The sequence below is a fragment of the Panulirus ornatus genome, chromosome 56 (genome assembly GCF_036320965.1).
Source record: "Panulirus ornatus isolate Po-2019 chromosome 56, ASM3632096v1, whole genome shotgun sequence".
Taxonomy (NCBI): domain Eukaryota; kingdom Metazoa; phylum Arthropoda; class Malacostraca; order Decapoda; family Palinuridae; genus Panulirus; species Panulirus ornatus.
The window spans coordinates 26,828,063-26,845,717 of record NC_092279.1 but is presented as its reverse complement, the minus strand read 5'-3'; the positions used below and the strand labels follow the sequence as shown (position 1 = coordinate 26,845,717).

The following is a 17,655-nucleotide window of genomic DNA, read 5'->3' as shown; positions in this document are numbered from 1 at the left end:
TGCTACCTAACTCTCCTTTTTTTCCCATCATGGTTACATCCACGCACATTTAGACCCCAATCTGAGCCTTCGAGGAGGATGAGCACTCCCCGCGTGACTCCTTCTGTTTCCCCTTCTAGAAAGTTAAAATACAAGGAGGGGAGGGTTTCTAGCCCCCCCCCACTCCCATCCCCTTTAGTCGCCTTCTACGACATGTGAGGAATGTGTAGGAAGTATTCTTTCTCCCCTATATATATATATATATATATATATATATATATATATATATATATATATATATATATATTTTTTTTTTTCTTTGCTTTGTCTGTGTCTCCTGCGTTTGGGAGGTAGCGCAAGGAAACAGACGAAAGAAATGGCCCAACCCACCCCCATACACATGTATATACATACGTCCACACACGCAAATATACATACCTACACAGCTTTCCATGGTTTACCCCAGACGCTTCACATGCCCTGATTCAATCCACTGACAGCACGTCAACCCCGGTATACCACATCGATCCAATTCACTCTATTCCTTGCCCTCCTTTCACTCTCCTGCATGTTCAGGCCCCGATCACACAAAATCTTTTCCACTCCATCTTTCCACCTCCAATTTGGTCTCCCGCCTCTCCTCGTTCCCTCCACCTCCGACACATATATCCTCTTGGTCAATTTTTCCTCACTCATTCTCTCCATGTGCCCAAACCATTTCAGAACACCCTCTTCTGCTCTCTCAACCACGCTCTTTTTATTTCCACACATCTCACTTGCCCTTAAGTTACTTACTCGATCAAACCACCTCACACCACACATTGTCCTCAAACATCTCATTTCCAGCACATCCATCCTCCTGCGCACAACTCTATCCATAGCCCGTGCCTCGCAACCATACAACATTGTTGGAACCACTATTCCTTCAAACATACTCATTTTTGCTATCCGAGATAATGTTCTCGACTTCCACACATTCTTCAAGGCTCCCAGGATTTTCGCCCCCTCCCCCACCCTATGATCCACTTCCGCTTCCATGGTTCCATCCGCTGCCAGATCCACTCCCAGATATCTAAAACACTTTACTTCCTCCAGTTTTTCTCCATTGAAACTTGCCTCCCAATTGACTTGACCCTCAACCCTACTGTACGTAATTACCTTGCTTTTATTCACATTTACTCTTAACTTTCTTCTTTCACGCACTTTACCAAACTCAGTCACCAGCTTCTGCAGTTTCTCACATGAATCAGCCACCAGCACTGTATCATCAGCGAACAACAACTGACTCACTTCCCAAGCTCTCTCATCCCCAACAGACTTCATACTTGCCCCTCTTTCCAAATATATATATGGATATGTAGGGTTGGGGAGGGTACGAAAGTTTTGGGAGCATTGAAAAATGTGTGGAAGTCGAGAACATTATCTTGGAAAGCAAAAATGGGCATGTTTAAAGGAATAGTGATTCCAACAATGTTATATGGTTGTGATGTGTGGGTTATAGATAGAGTTGTGCAGAGGAGGGTGGATGTGCTGGAAATGAGAAGTTTGATGACAATATGTGGTATGAGGTGGTTTGATCGAGTAAGTAATGAAAGGGTAAGAGAGATATGTGGTAATAAAAAGAATGTTGTTGAGAGAGTAGAAGAGGGTGTTTTGAAATGGTTTGGTCACTTGGAGAGAATGAATGAGGAAAGATTGACAAAGAGGATATATGTGTCGGAGGTGGAGGGAACAAGAAGTGGGAGATCAAATTGGAGGTGGAAAGATGGTGTGAAAAAGATTTTGAGTGATCGAGGCCTGAACATGCAGGAGGGTGAAAGGCGTGCAAGGAATAGTGTGAATTGGAACAATGTGGTATACTGGGGTCAACGATCTGTGAATGGATTGAACCAGGGCATGTGAAGTGTCTTGGGTAAACCATGGAAAGTTCTGTGGGGCCTGGATGTGGAAAGGGAGCTGTGGTTTCAGTGCATTATACATGACAGCTAGAGACTGAGTGTGAACGATTGTGGCCTTTGTTGTCTTTTCTAGCGCTGTCTCGTGCACATGAGGGGAGATGAGGTTGTTATTTCATTTGTAGTGGGGTGGCGATGGGAATGAATAAAGGCAGACAGTATGAATTATGTACATGTGTATATATGTCTGTGTATATATATGTATACTTTGAGATGTATAGGTATGTATATTTGCGTGTGTGGACGTGTATGTATATACATGTGTATGTGGGTGGGTTGGGCCATTCTTTTGTCTATTTCCTTGCGCTACCTCGCTAACGCAGGAGACAGCGACAAAGCAAAATAGATAAATAGATAGATATTTTATTTATTATACTTAACCGCTGTCTCCTGCATTAGCGAGGAAGTGCAAAGAAAAAGACGAGGAATGGGCCAATCCACCCACATACACACATAAACACCCACACACACACACACACACACACACACACATATACATACATATACATTTCAATGTATGCATACATATACATACACATGCATATACACATGTACATATTCATACTTGCTGCCTTCATCCATTCCCATCGCCAGCCCGCCACACATGGAATAGCTTCCCCCTCCGGCGAGGTAGTGCCAGGGACAGACAAAAAAGGACAGTTCCCTTTCCACATCCAGGCCCCATAGACCTTTGCTTGGTTTACCCCAGACGCTTCACATGCCCTGGTTCAATCCATTGACGTTATACTTAATTGTCTTCTGCGTCAGCGAGGTAGCACCAGAAAACAGATGAAGATTGGCACATCCACTTATATGCACATATATATACATAAACATCCATACATGGACATGTCCATACATATACATATCAACATATACACATACACAGACATATATATTTATACACATGTACAAATTCATACTTGCTTGCCTTCATCCATTCCTGGTGCTACCCTACCCCACAAGAAACAGCATCGCTACCCCATGCTTCTGTGAAGTAACACCAGGAAAACAGACAAAAATAGCCACATTCGTTCACAGTCAGTCTCTACATATCATGTGTAATGCACCAAAACCACAGCTCCCCATCCACATCCAGGCCCCACAGACCTTTCCATGGTTTATGGCAGACATCTCACGTGTCCTGGCTAAGTCCATTGACAGCATGTCGACTCAGGTGTACCACATCACTCCTATTCACTCATTTCCTTGCACATTTTTCACCTTCCTGTATGTTCTGGCCCCAGTTGCTCAAAATCTTTCTCACTCCATCCTTCCACCTCTAATATGGTCTCCCACTTCTTGTTCTATCCATATGTTACATATGTTCTCTTTGTCAGTCTTTCCTGACTCATTCTCTCCATATGTCCAAACCTTTTCAACACACCCTCTTCTGCTCTCTCAACCGGGCTCTTTTTATTTCCACACATCTCTCATACCTTAACATTACTTACTCGATCAAACCACCTCACACCACATATTGTCCTAAAACATTTCATTTCCAACACATCCACCTTCCTACATATAACCATATCTATAACCCATGCCTCACAGCCATATAACATTGTTGGAAATACTATTCTTTCAAACATATCCATTTTTGCTCTTTGAGATAATGTTTTCTCCTTCCACACATTCTTCATTGCTCCCAGAACTTCTCCCCCTCTCCCACCCTGTGACTCATTTCTGCTTCCATGATTCCCTTTGCCACTAAATCCACTCCCAGATAGCTAAAACACTTCACATCCTCCAATTTTTTTCCATTCAATCTTACACTTCAACTAACTTGTCCCTCAACCTTACTGAAGCTAATAACCTTGCTCTTATTTAGATTACTCTGAACTTTCTCCTTTCACACACTTTTCCAAACTCAGTCACGAACTTCTGCATTTTCCTTCTTGAATCAACCACTAGAGCTGTACCATCTATAAACAACAACTGACTCGCTGCCCAGGTCCTCTCATCCTCTACAGACTGCATTTTCACTCCTCTCTCCAAAACTCTTGCATTTACCTCTCTAACCACCCTATCCATAAACAAATTAAACAACCATGAGGACATCACAAACCTCTACTGCAGACCAACGTTCACTGTGAACCAGTCACTCTCCTCTCTTCTTTCTTGCACAAATCCTTAAATGCTACATACAAATCCATCGTTTTTCCAAGTATTTCTGACAAACATTCTTCAAAGCAAACACCTGATCCACACATTCTCTACCACTTCTGAAACCACACTCCTCTTCCCCAATCTGAAGCTCTGTACATGACTTCACCCTCTCAATCAATACCTTCCCATATAATTTCTCAGGAATGCTCAACAAACCTGTGCCTCTGTAGTTTGAACACTCACCTTTATCCCTGTTGCCTTTGTACAATGGCACCATGCATCATGCATTCTGCCATTCCTCAGGCACTTCACCATCATCCCTACATGCATTGAATATCCTTACCAACCAATCAACAACACAGTCACCCCCCCTTTTTTAATAGATTCTGCTGCAATACCATCCTATCTGCTACCTTGCCAGATTTCATCATCTGCAAAGCTTTCACTACCTCTTCCCTCTTAACCAAACCATTCTCTCTGACCCCCTTACTTGGCACACCACCCATACCAAAGCACCCTATATCTGCCACTATATCATCAAACACATTCAACAAACCTTCAAAATACTCATTCCATCTCCTCACTTCATCACCTCCTGTTACTTCCCCATTTGCCCTCTTTACCAATGTTCCCATTCATTCTCTTGTCATATGCACGCTAATTACCTCCTTCCAAAACATCTTTTTATTCTCCCTAAAGTTTAATGATACTCTCCCACCCCAACTCTCGTTTGCCCTTTTTTTCAACCCTTGCACCTTCCTCTTGACCTCCTGCTACTTTCTCTTGTACATCTCCCAGTCATTTTTGCTCTTTCATTGCAAGTATCATCCAAACACTTCTCTTTTCTCTTTCTCTAACAATTTTACTTCATCCCACCACTCACTACCCTTTGTAATCTACAAACCTTCCACCTTTCCCATGCCACGTGCATCTTTTGCACAAACCATCAATGCTTCCCTAAGTACATCCCATTCCTCTCGCACTCCCCTCATCAGTTGCTCTCACCTTTGGCATTCTACATTCAATCTCTCCCGGTACTTCATATCATGTCTCCACGTTCACTTACTTAGAGGGAATATCCTCACTTGGTCCCCTTCTCTGTTCCTTCTTTGGAAAAGTAAAAAAATGGGAGGGGAGAATTTCTTAATAGCTTATTTTGCTCTGAATTCTTGAATACCATTGGTTTATATGGCTTACTTCTCTTTTCATGACTTTTATATTGTTTTCCCACTGCCCCAAACTCAATTTCTTTTTGTTGATGTGTTCATTTTTAGGGCAGTACTTTTATAAGTGGTAACTTGTCCTTACACCATGGTGGTAATGAGCTGTGAAAGGGCCACCTTAGCCAAAGATGTAGTTAAACACAAGTACTAATCTTAAAGCGAAGGAATATATATCCTAAGGGTAGTGTCTCCTATAAACATAATTTTCTCGGAAGTAAATGTTTGCATGCTTCGATGACTAGACCTTTTTTTTCATTATGATTGTCATTTCTAGTTTTATAGTCTAAGACATTTTCTGGTCCTTTATGATTTCTTACAATTTTTTTACTACACTTTTTAATGTATATTCATTTTTCCTTAGGAATCATAGTCAAAAATATTCTCTTACTGTTTAAAAGTGGAGATTGTTATTCTGGCTTATACCTTAAACGATGAGTAGGATTTTTTTCTCATACTTCCATTAATCCCTTTACTCTAGCAGTGCTATAATCCATTGTACACTGTGTATGCGAATACTCTAAAGTATTTTGGAGAAGATATCCTCATAAGAGCAATTGATGAGAATGATTTTACAAATAAAGTAAGATACAAGTTGACTTGGTGGAACATTATTTACATGTGGCATCCACCCTTTAATTTATGCTGCTTGGCTGTGAGGCATATGAGGAACACCAGGAGTACTGTTTGATATATGTAGTAAGATGTGTTTTATTTTGGGAAGTCTTTTCATCACAGATATTATTAATGAGTTTTTATCATTAATATGTATCATCTTTTATGAGTGTGACATCTCACAAATTATTATATGATGTGACAGTACCAATCTAGTACAGGCTTCCTCGAAATCTCCAAATAGACTGACTAGTGTATGGAGAAATTTAGTTTTAGCATCTGATAATGATAATAAATGGGATGCCACTACAAGCTTAAATGGCTGTATATTTTCACCTCGAGGCAGCAGCAGCAGCTGATTCAGGAATTTTTAGCATTTGTACTCCAAGCACAGTAAGCATGAAATTCCATACATCACCTAGCTGCAGTGAATGGGTTAAAGGCTTCAAGTAAATCCTTGCATTTTTATTGTCGTCTCCAAGATGTTAGGTGGCTAAGTCTCCTCAAGAAAAACAAGTACATCAATGGTGTGCAGTGAGAAATGAGTAAGATGAATGTATTTTGTAGGATCTTCAAAGTGAAATTATGGTAAAGGGGATGCTTGTGTGTGTGTGTTTGTGCATGTTCCGTTGAAGGGTACATGAGAGATGTACTCTCTCACAAAGTCAGTATATGTCAGTAATCATGAGTATTGATCATTAGTAGTCAGTAATTTTTTATTTATACCTTTCATGCTTCATTACCAATTCTACTTGCTAAAACAGTTCTTGAGTATTGCTCTCAGGTTTTTATGTAACCATTAATGAATTTGCTTACATTTTACATGCTCACTTCATGTTTTACATGAAGATTTAGCATAGTGAAAGGAATTAGATGTGCTTCTGACCCATATGATTCATGACTGATAAAGTATCTAGTAACTTCAGTTTTTGGTTAAACATTACCTTCATACTTTGTGTAAGTACATATGACTTGGAAAGGATGTAGAATTACTTGAACCTAAAGATATCTAAAAAAATGATTAGTTTAGATACCATTCAGATGATTTATTTTATGCTTTGTACATGAATTCAAATTTCAGACATGATCATGAGTAGTTTTTATAATGTTTCGGTAATTCTATTTGTGCTTTGTTTGTGGGATTAGCATGCTGTATGGGATTTTTAGTCAACCACGAAAAAGGTTACTTAACAGTATCAAGGTTAGAATTATAAAGGATTTCGTAGGCTTTGCTTTTTATCATATGAAGCATTCATTATGAGTTGTAAGAATCTGCTGCAATGTATCATAAAAGCATCTCTTATGGTTTTTATATGGTTATATCCTGATTAACATATATCCCTATAGGCACACGGTTCCGGCCTTTGTCGTTGGATGTCCCCAAACCTCTTTTCCCAGTGGCAGGCCTTCCCATGGTTCAGCATCATATAGAGGCATGTGCAGCTGTACCTGATATCAGGGAAATACTTCTACTTGGTTACTTCCCTGCACAGCAACTGCAGCAGTTTGTGGCAGACATGATTGCTGCTTACAAAATAAGAATCAGGTAAATTATTTAATAGAACCTCTTATTTTTTATACAAACATTCCCTTTTTTGATGGGAGGTTAGGCAGGAAATGCAAGAAGCAGAATGCAGTTATGGACATAGGAATGGTAAGGTACAGCATTTGTGTTGTAATGGGATCTCAGCAACACATTATAGAAGATCTGAAAATCAGTATTGACATGTCTGCTAACTTGAAATGAAATTTGAACATGCATTTAAGATGGTGATGAAAGAGATAAGAATCTGTAGATATTTAAATATATTGAAATCAATAACATCGTCCATTAGTAAAATATCTTGTTATTCTGTGTAGTTTAGGATTTCTCATAAAAATTGTTCAGAACTTTTCAGGTGTTAACTTTCATTAAGAATATAGTTATGGTACCATTATAACTTGCATTATAATACCTGATCTGTTTACATTTGCATTTTTTCAGTTGCTTGCATGATACAGTGTATCTTTCCAAACCTAGAATAATTGGTTTGTAATACAAGAGTGTCAAGGATTGAGATTTATTTTGGGTTTTTGGAATAAGAATTAGATCTTCAACACAATTTGTCACTCTAGGTTTAGAATGTATTCCAGGTTAGGGAGAAAAAATTGTGCGTCATTATTTGCACCACTTGGACTTTTTTTTCTAAAACCCAAATGGTAGCAGATTTTTGAAATGGCCAGGTTCTGAAGGATCTGGTACTCGGTGTTTAGGATTGGGAAGATAGCATAATATGTTTTTCTATGTTTTCCATACAACTCGCTGATCTACATAGGTTACATTATATTAATGAAGTGGTTAATATTGTGAATCAGAACCTAGTCATTGTGTTAGTTTAGATTTTGTGTCTGTATGGATGAGGGTTGAATTAGGCTATCAAAAGGTTATACTTCAGTGGTTAACAGTATGCTATCACAATTTTGATATCCCAGTTTCTTTAGATTAGATTTGGTTAGGTAGGTTAGCCAAAAATTCAGTTCTTTAAAGTTACAGTGATGGATTCCAAAATCTGCCTTTCACATCCATCACAAAACCAGTTATGTAAATTTTTTTAAGTTTATATATTTTAGTTTTACCAATTATAGTTTTTATTTTTTAGGTATCTTCAGGAATACCAAGCCTTAGGAACAGCAGGAGGCATCTATCATTTTAGAGATCAGATTAGTTCAGGAAATCCTGATGCATTCTTTGTGCTGAATGGGGATGTGTGTGGAGATTTCCCTCTGCACGAAATGCTAGATTTTCATACAAGCCTCTCTATGCCTTCACTCATCACTATCATGGGCACAGAGGCTACACGACAACAGTCTACCATGTATGGATGTATTGGTATGTATAATAGGTGGGAGAACATTTCCCATATAACTTTTTATTGATGTTTGAGGACCATCATAAAACGAGAAATGTGTGTTCATTTGTATTACATTAGATGTTTGACAGGTATGTAAAACGGGTATTGACATGGTTCAAGAAGACATTTATGTGTCAGAGTAGTTCAGAAGAATGTTACCGATTACTGTCAGATAGATAGGTAGAGAGAGTATTGATGAACTTGAGAGAATAAAGAAATGTTTTGTTTGGAAGTAAATAGTGTGTGGAGAACAGGAAAACAGATGGGGCAACATAAGAAGAGTAGATGAGGAAATGGTAATAGGCAGAGAAGCGGTAAAGAAAAGATGCAAAGGAATGTAAACAATTCAGAAGACCATTGTGCACTTCTGAGATTTTCTGATTGTTGAAGAGATTAGTGTAGTAAGAGTAGAAAATCAAACAGATAACTGTTGGAGAAATACTTGTAAACTTCATATTCAACTACAGAAGTGGAAATGATATCAGTCTTAGACTTGAATCAAGTGACTTATTTGTCATTATATTTTTCAGTGTACCTGTGGTGTTGCTTTCACCCAATTTTACACCTATTGCTAATTTATTCCATATATTGAGCTTTAAAAGGACCAAGCCCTGAAAATTGAGAGGGTTCCTAGGTCTAGGTTTCATAAAAAGAAAATCTTAACTGTAGGAAATATTAACAAATTTTGAAAGAAAAGAGAAAAAATTCTGGTAAATTATCCATGTTTAATGCTGTGTAGACATTTAGATTTGGTGTGTTGCACACAGTGTACTTAACGTGTGTTTGTTGACTTTTGTTGACTCTTTCATCTTTGTCTTTTCTTTGCCTCCACTAATGGATTACTGGTACTCCTAGAACTTTTCCTAGTGGTAACTGTTTACCTTCTACCAAATTATTACCACCCAATTTAGTTGCCCAAGGACAATCATCCATTAGCCACTAATTGGCATGGGGCATACCAAGCACACACACCAAGGCCATACCTGCCTTTGTTGTGTTATATGGGTGGCTAATATACTAGGATTCTCATTCACTGTTGATTATTGGTACCTGTGATATAATGCACCTTTAAATGCCAATACAGTGAGCCTTTCAATTTGAATGGCAGTGGGAAAAGGCAAATGTACAAGTAAGGCAAGGGTCCCTTTGGGGTAAGACATTTTGTTAAATGGGTACCTGACAGTCTCAGATTTATTCCCAGTGCTAACTATAGTTGTTTGTGACATAAGAACAAAGGGCAGGAAGGGGCAATCCAGGTAAGTATGGATATAGTCTCCATACTGTTACCCATCCAGGGATAGATTGGGTTCATTAGGGATTCATAATCATGTTGAAGAAAAAGTGTTTTACCTTATATAAAGTATATCATATACCTTTGAGTTTGTAGAAATTACTGAAAATGAAATCAGATGGTTAACTTTAGATAACTGCTTAGATCTTGATTGTCAAAGCTTCGACAATTTTGAATGCTTGTATCAAAGTAACTCACCCTTTCATTGTGCAGGCTTTCTCTTTTGTTTATCCCCTTGTGCACACACAAAAGATATCACCTTACAAAATATTGCTTTTCATCTATTATTAAAGAAAATATCCAAAAGAGTAGTATACTTTATGTAGGAGATTCTTGAATTGATGTGAGCAGTCCCTGGTTGTTTGCATGAATCCTCATTATTTATGTAAGAATATGATGATTATGGGATTTTTCTAGTTGTGACTTCATTCTGTTTACACCTAAACGCATTAAGCACTCTATGGATTGTATACTAAACATGATTTCACACATCCAAACTTGCCATTTACCTATTTTTTTTGTTATCCATATTTTTGATATTTTTATGCATTTGTGTATTATGGGGAGAGCTTTTATGTAAAACTGACTACAATAGTTGCTGCAGGAATATAACTTCCCATATTGATGATGAAGTTACACTTTCTTAGGTAAGTTATGGGTGACTTTGATGATATTTTTTCCAGCTGTCGTAAAGTTGTTAGAGATATCTTTGGATAGGATGTTGAATCATACGATGCAAAGGTTTAGAGCCACTAATGTGGCTGGCGCAACACATTATGTCCTACCACAAGTATGGTTCAGCACAGCAAATTATATTCAGCCACAAAAGTGGCTCAGCACATTATACCACATCCAGCCACAAATGTTGCTCGGCACAATGTGCTATGTCCAGCCACAGATGTAGTTTGGTGCAGTGACATCATTAGCTTGATTTCTAAACTAAGCTTGCTTCTCAATCTGGAATTCACATTGGTAGTTCCCTGCCTTTTTCTCCCTATTCTGTTTTTTTTTTTTTTTTTCCTTTTCTCTCTAAAGTATGCTTACCAAAACTGAACTTGTTCAAGGTGGGGATTCACTTGTGAATTGTAAAGAGTGAGAGTTAGTTTCTTAGACTTGAATTTTGCATGCCATACTCTAAAGCCTAAAATTTGTGTGCTTTTAACTGTTTTTTTTGTGCTTAGCTTTAGGCCTTTGGGGATTATTACATCATTGTCTTTTTCCTTCTTTACAATTTGTAGCTAAAGAAAATTCATACTGTAACTTGTCTCTTTTTACTCTTGGTCTATAAAACTGCATTTATTGATATGAAAACTCATGTATCTTCACTGAGCCACATTAGTTTGCCTGTGTCAGACTTTAGCTGCAGATGTCCAGTGTCTGTTGTAGCTCTTTATGTCCCAGCTTAGCATTACCAGTGAATTTTAACGTCTTACAACTCAACCCATTATTAATGTCATTAATATAAGTGAGAGAGAACTGGCCCCAAGTCTGATGCCTGTGGTACACCACTTGTTACATCAGACTGTTCTGAGGCTTGACCATTAATTACTGACATTTACAGCCATTCAACTAGTTATCTAACCACTGAAATATAACTCATCTATACCATGTGACATACTTAACTTTTATTGGCAATTTTTGCTGCAGGATGTTATCAAATAGCTTCTGAAAATCATAATGGATGTCAAGAAGTGCTGTGCTTTTTTTCATATGTTTTTGATAGGTTGCAAAAGAAATCAAACATATTTATCAGACATCAATTATTTCATTAGAAACCATGCTGTGACTGAATTAAAAGGTGATTTCCAAAATTATTTTCAATCTTATGTCAAATGACGGTTTCCATAATATTACCAGCTATGGATGTCAGTCTAATTGAGTGATGATGTCTGAGTATTGATGTTACATTAGTAAGCTTGCATTGCTCAGGAAGTATCTCTGTAGCAAATGTAGCTTATTTATCTCATTTTTAGATTCTTTTCATTGTTCTTGTGTAGAATTCATCAGGACCTTCCATTATATTTACTTTCACTCTTTTTAAAGTTGATAGTATATCTTGCATGTGTATGTAAGTACGTTACAAAATGTTATCTTCTATAAATGGGCTGGTTGTAGAACACGAACTGTGTTTTTAATGTTGGAGTGAGAATTTTAATGGACTTCTAAATGTGGTAGATGACAGGGAGGTGGATGCAGTACATTTGGGATAAGGTGGCATGCAGAATGAGAGTGATAGTGAAGAGCTAGGTTAAAGGAAGGAAGTGGTGGATGCATAAGATAAAGCATGGCGTAGTGGATGGGATTATCAATGAGGTTCTCAAGAAAGGGGTTAACATTGTTGTTGGTTGGTTAGTCAGGTTGTTCGGTGTTTATATGGCCTAGGTTGATGTGCCTGGGGACTGGCAGAATGCATTTATGTTACTTTTGCATGAATTCAAAAGGAACAAAAAAGAATGAATTACAGAGGCATAAGTCTGTTGACCATATAGTGTCAGCATTTGAGAGAGTGTGTGAATGGAGAAAGGTTAGAGTCAGTGGGAACAGAAGTGAGGTGATGAGGTGCAACATGTGGTTGGCACAAGATGGTTTAAATGGAGAGGCCTTGGAGGAAGTTTGAGTGCTTTAGGTATCTGAAAGTAGGCTTAGCAGGAGGTTAAACCACAGGGCTGAAGTGAGTCATTGGGTAGAATAGGGAATTGATGTCATGGATGCATTTAGAAGTATTTCCAAAAGAAATGTGTGTAAAAACAAAGATGGGTATGTTTGAAGGTAGAGTAGTCCCAACAGTGTTACATGAATGTGAGTTTAGGGCCATTACTATTAAAGAAGGGAAGATGATGGGTGCTTTAGAAAAGAAAGTCTTGAGGACAGTATGTGGTGTGAGGCAGATCAATTGTGGAAGGAATGACAGTTGGAGAAAGAGTTATGGTAGTGAGCATACTGGTTTAAGCATATAGAGAGGATGAATGAAGAATGACTAGAGGGAGCAAAGGGAAGGAGAAGACAGTGAAGATGGATGGATAAAGTAAAGGAAGCTTTGATGGTATTAAGGCTTGAACGTTCAGGGGTAAGAAGCATGCATTGGACAGAATCAGGAGGAATGGAGTGGTATGTGAAGATAACATGCAGTCAGTGGTATATGCAGGAGTCTAAGGGACTTTGCTATAGATGGTGGACTGTTTGAGGACATTCTACATAGAGAAATGTGCAATGAGGCCTTTGTTTGTCTGTTCATGATGCTGTCGAGCTCAGTTGGGAAAGGCAAATATTTAGACTTCAGAAGTCCAGAAACTTCAAAGATCCAGAAAATTTTGACTGAAAATTATTTTGTTTATTTTTGATTAACCCTGTTCATTTGACAAGTACATGTTTTAAAATGATTAGACTGCAAGAGCTGTTATATTAGGCTTTAAAGCATGCAATTATTCCAAAAGGTGATGCTCCAACACTTCACAAAGCCTGTTACTTTTGCATAATATTGCCAAGACTGAGCTGAATTTTGATAACTCTTCATGCACATCAGTACAATCTACATTGAATGAAATGTAAGACCTCTCCCATGCTTTTGTTGTCTTAACCTCAGCTGTGCTTAATGCCTCCCCTTTTACTTCTTCACTACTGCCAGCCTTTACCATGGCCTACATACTACATCAATGTGAGCTTATCAAGTTAGGAATTTGGGTAAGCACATATAATAATTGCGTTATATATTTGAGATATTTTATGTAGGATACCTTTTTCAGTGGGCTTACCCATGGCATGTGAAGTGGCTAAGGGAAACCACAGAAAGGTTTGCTGAGCCTGGTTGTGGATAAGGGGCTCCGGTTTTAGTGCATTATCTATGACCGTTAGAATATGGATGTGAGTGAATGAAACATTTCTGAATCTGTTTGTGGTGCTATCTCACTGATGCAGGAAATGGTGATTGTATGAAAAAAATAGATACATTACATGCAGTTAATATGTAGACCCTTATTAGATAATATAAGACTCTTTTAATGGTGCAATGTACTCACACCACAATCTCTGTGCCCATATTTCAAAAATCCATAAATTTCAGAAATCCATGCATTATCCTTGTTCCAAGTAATATGGATTTTATAATCTCAGCCTGTTCATGGTCATTGTGACAGGAGTGGTACAGTCTCCCAAAAAATGTATTTCTGATGATTTGCAACTGGCTGACCATGATTAAAACTTAACTTCACTGCCAACCTGATGCAGTTTGCAACTCTGCATAAGGTTGGCAGCATAGTCAAGTGTTAATCTCAATAGCTCAATAATAGAAGCTTCAGGCCTGGAGGGTTGATACTCTTTTGGGAGACTGTACATCCCATATAATGAACTGTTAGGTATTATAAGGAATATGAGTTGATACAAATTCAAAGAGTAATTTGAAGAGGTACAGGGTATTACGTCCCAGATATTTGCACATAGAGGCATTAAAAGGAATATTGAACAGATGTGAGAGAAGAGCTACAAAGTTGATAAAAGAAGTTTTGCTCTTGAGAATAGGATATGAAGTAGAATAGATAGAAAGATAATATCAAAGGATTTTGGTGGTATGGGATCATCAGAGAAAAAGTAATTGATGGGATATTTGAGGTTCTGGTAACCTAGGAGCAATATATGGAAAGATGCCAAGATCCATGAATGCTTACATCAGTAAAAGCAGTGACAGTGGCACAATGGAAAAGTGAAGGTGAAAGAAGGTATGAAGAGCCTTTATTCTGAGTAGAATTATAAAGGTTTATTTCAGCAAGTGATATGTGATAGGTATTCTTTACTAGAATTATTAGAATGCTATAGACTTTATGTGGATGATTTTCCTTTGAAGTTATAGTTGTTATCATTAGTTAACTGCAAGTCTTCATCTCTGATTTTCAGTTGAAGACAGGGAAACTCATCAAATCCTCCACTATGTTGAGAAGCCTTCCACTTTTGTGTCCAATCTCATCAATTGTGGTGTTTATATTTGTTCACCTGATATTTTCAAGCGAGTCGGAGAAATCTTCAATTCCAGACAAGATTTTTATAGGTAGGGAATTATTATTTATTTTAGATATAAAATAGTCGATATAGATAAAGCATTTACAGTGATATGGAGAAATGAGAAATGTAAATTTTGATTGCAACTAAAAGAAAAGGAAATTGTGAAAAGTCAAGGATAATTGGATAAAAGAAGTTTGAGACAAAAGTTCTTGTAACTTTTCAAGCCAGTATGGTATGCATTGTTATATAATCTTTTATCATGGTCTGGAATGATCTCAGTACTTTGTATGCTTGTTTTCTTAATTCTTTTTCTGCATTGCAATGTACTTTAAACGTTCATAATTATAATTGAGATTGAGAGTACAGTGATAATCATCAGGAGTTTTACAGTGTGAAATATGAGTGAAGTATATGTGACCCATCAGTGTTGTGTTAGATCTGTTGGTTTAACATTAGTTTATATGACCTTGCATAGCTGTGATGATTGTGAGGGCACAGAAACTATTCAGCTGGAACAAGATATCCTCATGCCTATTGCTGGTACTGGTCAAGCATATATGTACACCACAGACAGGTTAGTTTCACTTTTGGTATGATTTTTTGCTTTAGAATGTATTGTACAAATTTCTCTTAAGAAATTGAAATAAAAGAAGATTAAAGAATTTTAGCAGATTTTTCTAATCAAAATTAATGAAGACTAAACAATTTGAATCTGTTATTTGCAGTTCTTTACTATCTAGTGATTCTTTCAACCCGTGCTCATGGAAAAGATAAGTAATGGAGGTGTGGAAAAATATGAAGTTTCATTATAGCCTTCTCACTACCATTTTGTGTGGAAAGTGCTGATGTGAGATTTGTGCTTTTGGGGAGAAGATGAGCTTGTAGTTAGATGAGTAGTATCTCTCCAAAAAGTGTTTTTGGTTATAGATATTTTACCTGTATCTCTAAGGCATGTTCCCAACTGTAACTCCTTCAAGGGGGTGGCCATGGCAATAGAGTCTCCATTAAAGTGAACTCCAGTGCTGCTTCTTAGCTGTTAGCGCCTCAACCTTAACAGGCTTCTGGGAGAGGGCAACTTTAGTGCAGTGTTTGCAGAGGCTCCTACCTAATGTTCCTACTGACTACTACTACCAAAATTTCCTGTCTCATGTTCCTACCTAGCACTTCTACTAATGTTTCTACCTAATGCTCCTGCCTAAATGTTCCTACCTACTCCTTGTATCTACTGCTCCAACCATTTTGCCAAAAGGCAGGGCTAACATATAGTGCTTACCTCAGGAAAATCTTAAGGAACAGAAAATGAGCCATGTGAGCTTAAGTGCTCTCTAGTGCTATTTATGACTAGGAGAGATTGTTTTTTATTTTTTTTTTTTTGTCTCCCGCGATTGCAAGGTAGCGCAAGGAAACAGACGAAAGAAATGGCCCAACCCACCCCCATACACATGTATATACATACGTCCCCACACGCAAATATACATACCTACACAGCTTTCCATGGTTTACCCCAGACGCTTCACATGCCTTGTATGTGTATGAATAGAATGCCAGTAGTCCACATTAGGGTGAAGCAGAAAGAAAAGACAGCTACCTGGGCCAGAGAAGTGCTGGCTCACTACACAGCTGTCACTAAACCCCCTATACCTAGGCGGGTAGGTTTGGTGACGGCTGTTATTAACCTAAACATCTCTTATGTAAATTCTTAAACACTCTAACTCTTTCTTCCCATGTCAGCCACTCACATTATTTATTACTTGGATATCCTTGGAATTCAGTTTAAGAAGAATAGTTTATATAAGCACATGAATGATTTCCAAGTCCTTAATGGTCTTATGTGCTATACCATCAGATTCAGGGTACTGTAGGCTACATTTTCCCATGAACCACAAATCAGCTTCCAGCTTTATTTTCATTGCTTGGTAGGATTCAGCAGGCAAATCTGACAAATTGTTAATCAGAAGAATCTTGTTGTCGAGTTAGAAGAGCAGTTGATTTATTGCTTGGGAAACTAAATCTTACTGGTGGAGATAAAACTTATAGAAACCTTGTATGTAGCAAAGTAAATACATTGATGACCCTCTCTTTGCTGTCAACCACAATTGTGGGGTTACATATTAAAATACCCTGAGCTAAATTTTAAATTTCCATGTGGTATATGATTCCACATCTCATACATAAATGTTACTAGCAACCTAAAAACAAACAGAAGAAATATTACTTGCTATAGTTACCCATAAATCATCAAAGAAAGTGTAACTGTTGTCATATTGAGAAGCTAGATATGTGCATGGACTAATGTATTCATAATTGACAGTGTGTAATTTGTTTAGGTGTATTTAGAATGAAATCACACCTGGGAAAAACCTATAATCATAATTTTTTTTCATAATTGATAGCCCATTCCCTGCTTCAGCAAGGTAGCACCACGAACATAGAAAGGCCATATTTGCTCACATTCATTTTTAAACTGACATGTTCTATACACTGAAACTACAGCCTCCTATCCACAGCTAGGCTCCACCGACCTTTCCAAGGTCCTCCCAGCTGCTTCACATCCCCTGGTTCAGTCCACTGACTGCACATCAACCCTTGTATACCAAATCATT

General features: G+C 37.9%; 1 protein-coding gene across 5 annotated transcripts in view; it reads left to right on the top strand.

Moving 5' to 3' along the window:
- The window catches only part of Gmppa (GDP-mannose pyrophosphorylase A), a 91,458-nt gene that overhangs the window by 28,678 nt on the left and 45,125 nt on the right, over window positions 1–17,655 (top strand). For all 5 annotated transcript variants that reach the window (XM_071694159.1, XM_071694158.1, XM_071694160.1 and 2 more), the window contains exons 2-5: window positions 7,226–7,424; window positions 8,518–8,747; window positions 14,948–15,098; window positions 15,528–15,626. In XM_071694159.1, the coding sequence (XP_071550260.1) occupies window positions 7,291–7,424; window positions 8,518–8,747; window positions 14,948–15,098; window positions 15,528–15,626 (614 nt within the window). In that variant the 5' untranslated portion in view covers window positions 7,226–7,290. The remainder of the gene's footprint in view (window positions 1–7,225; window positions 7,425–8,517; window positions 8,748–14,947; window positions 15,099–15,527; window positions 15,627–17,655) is intronic.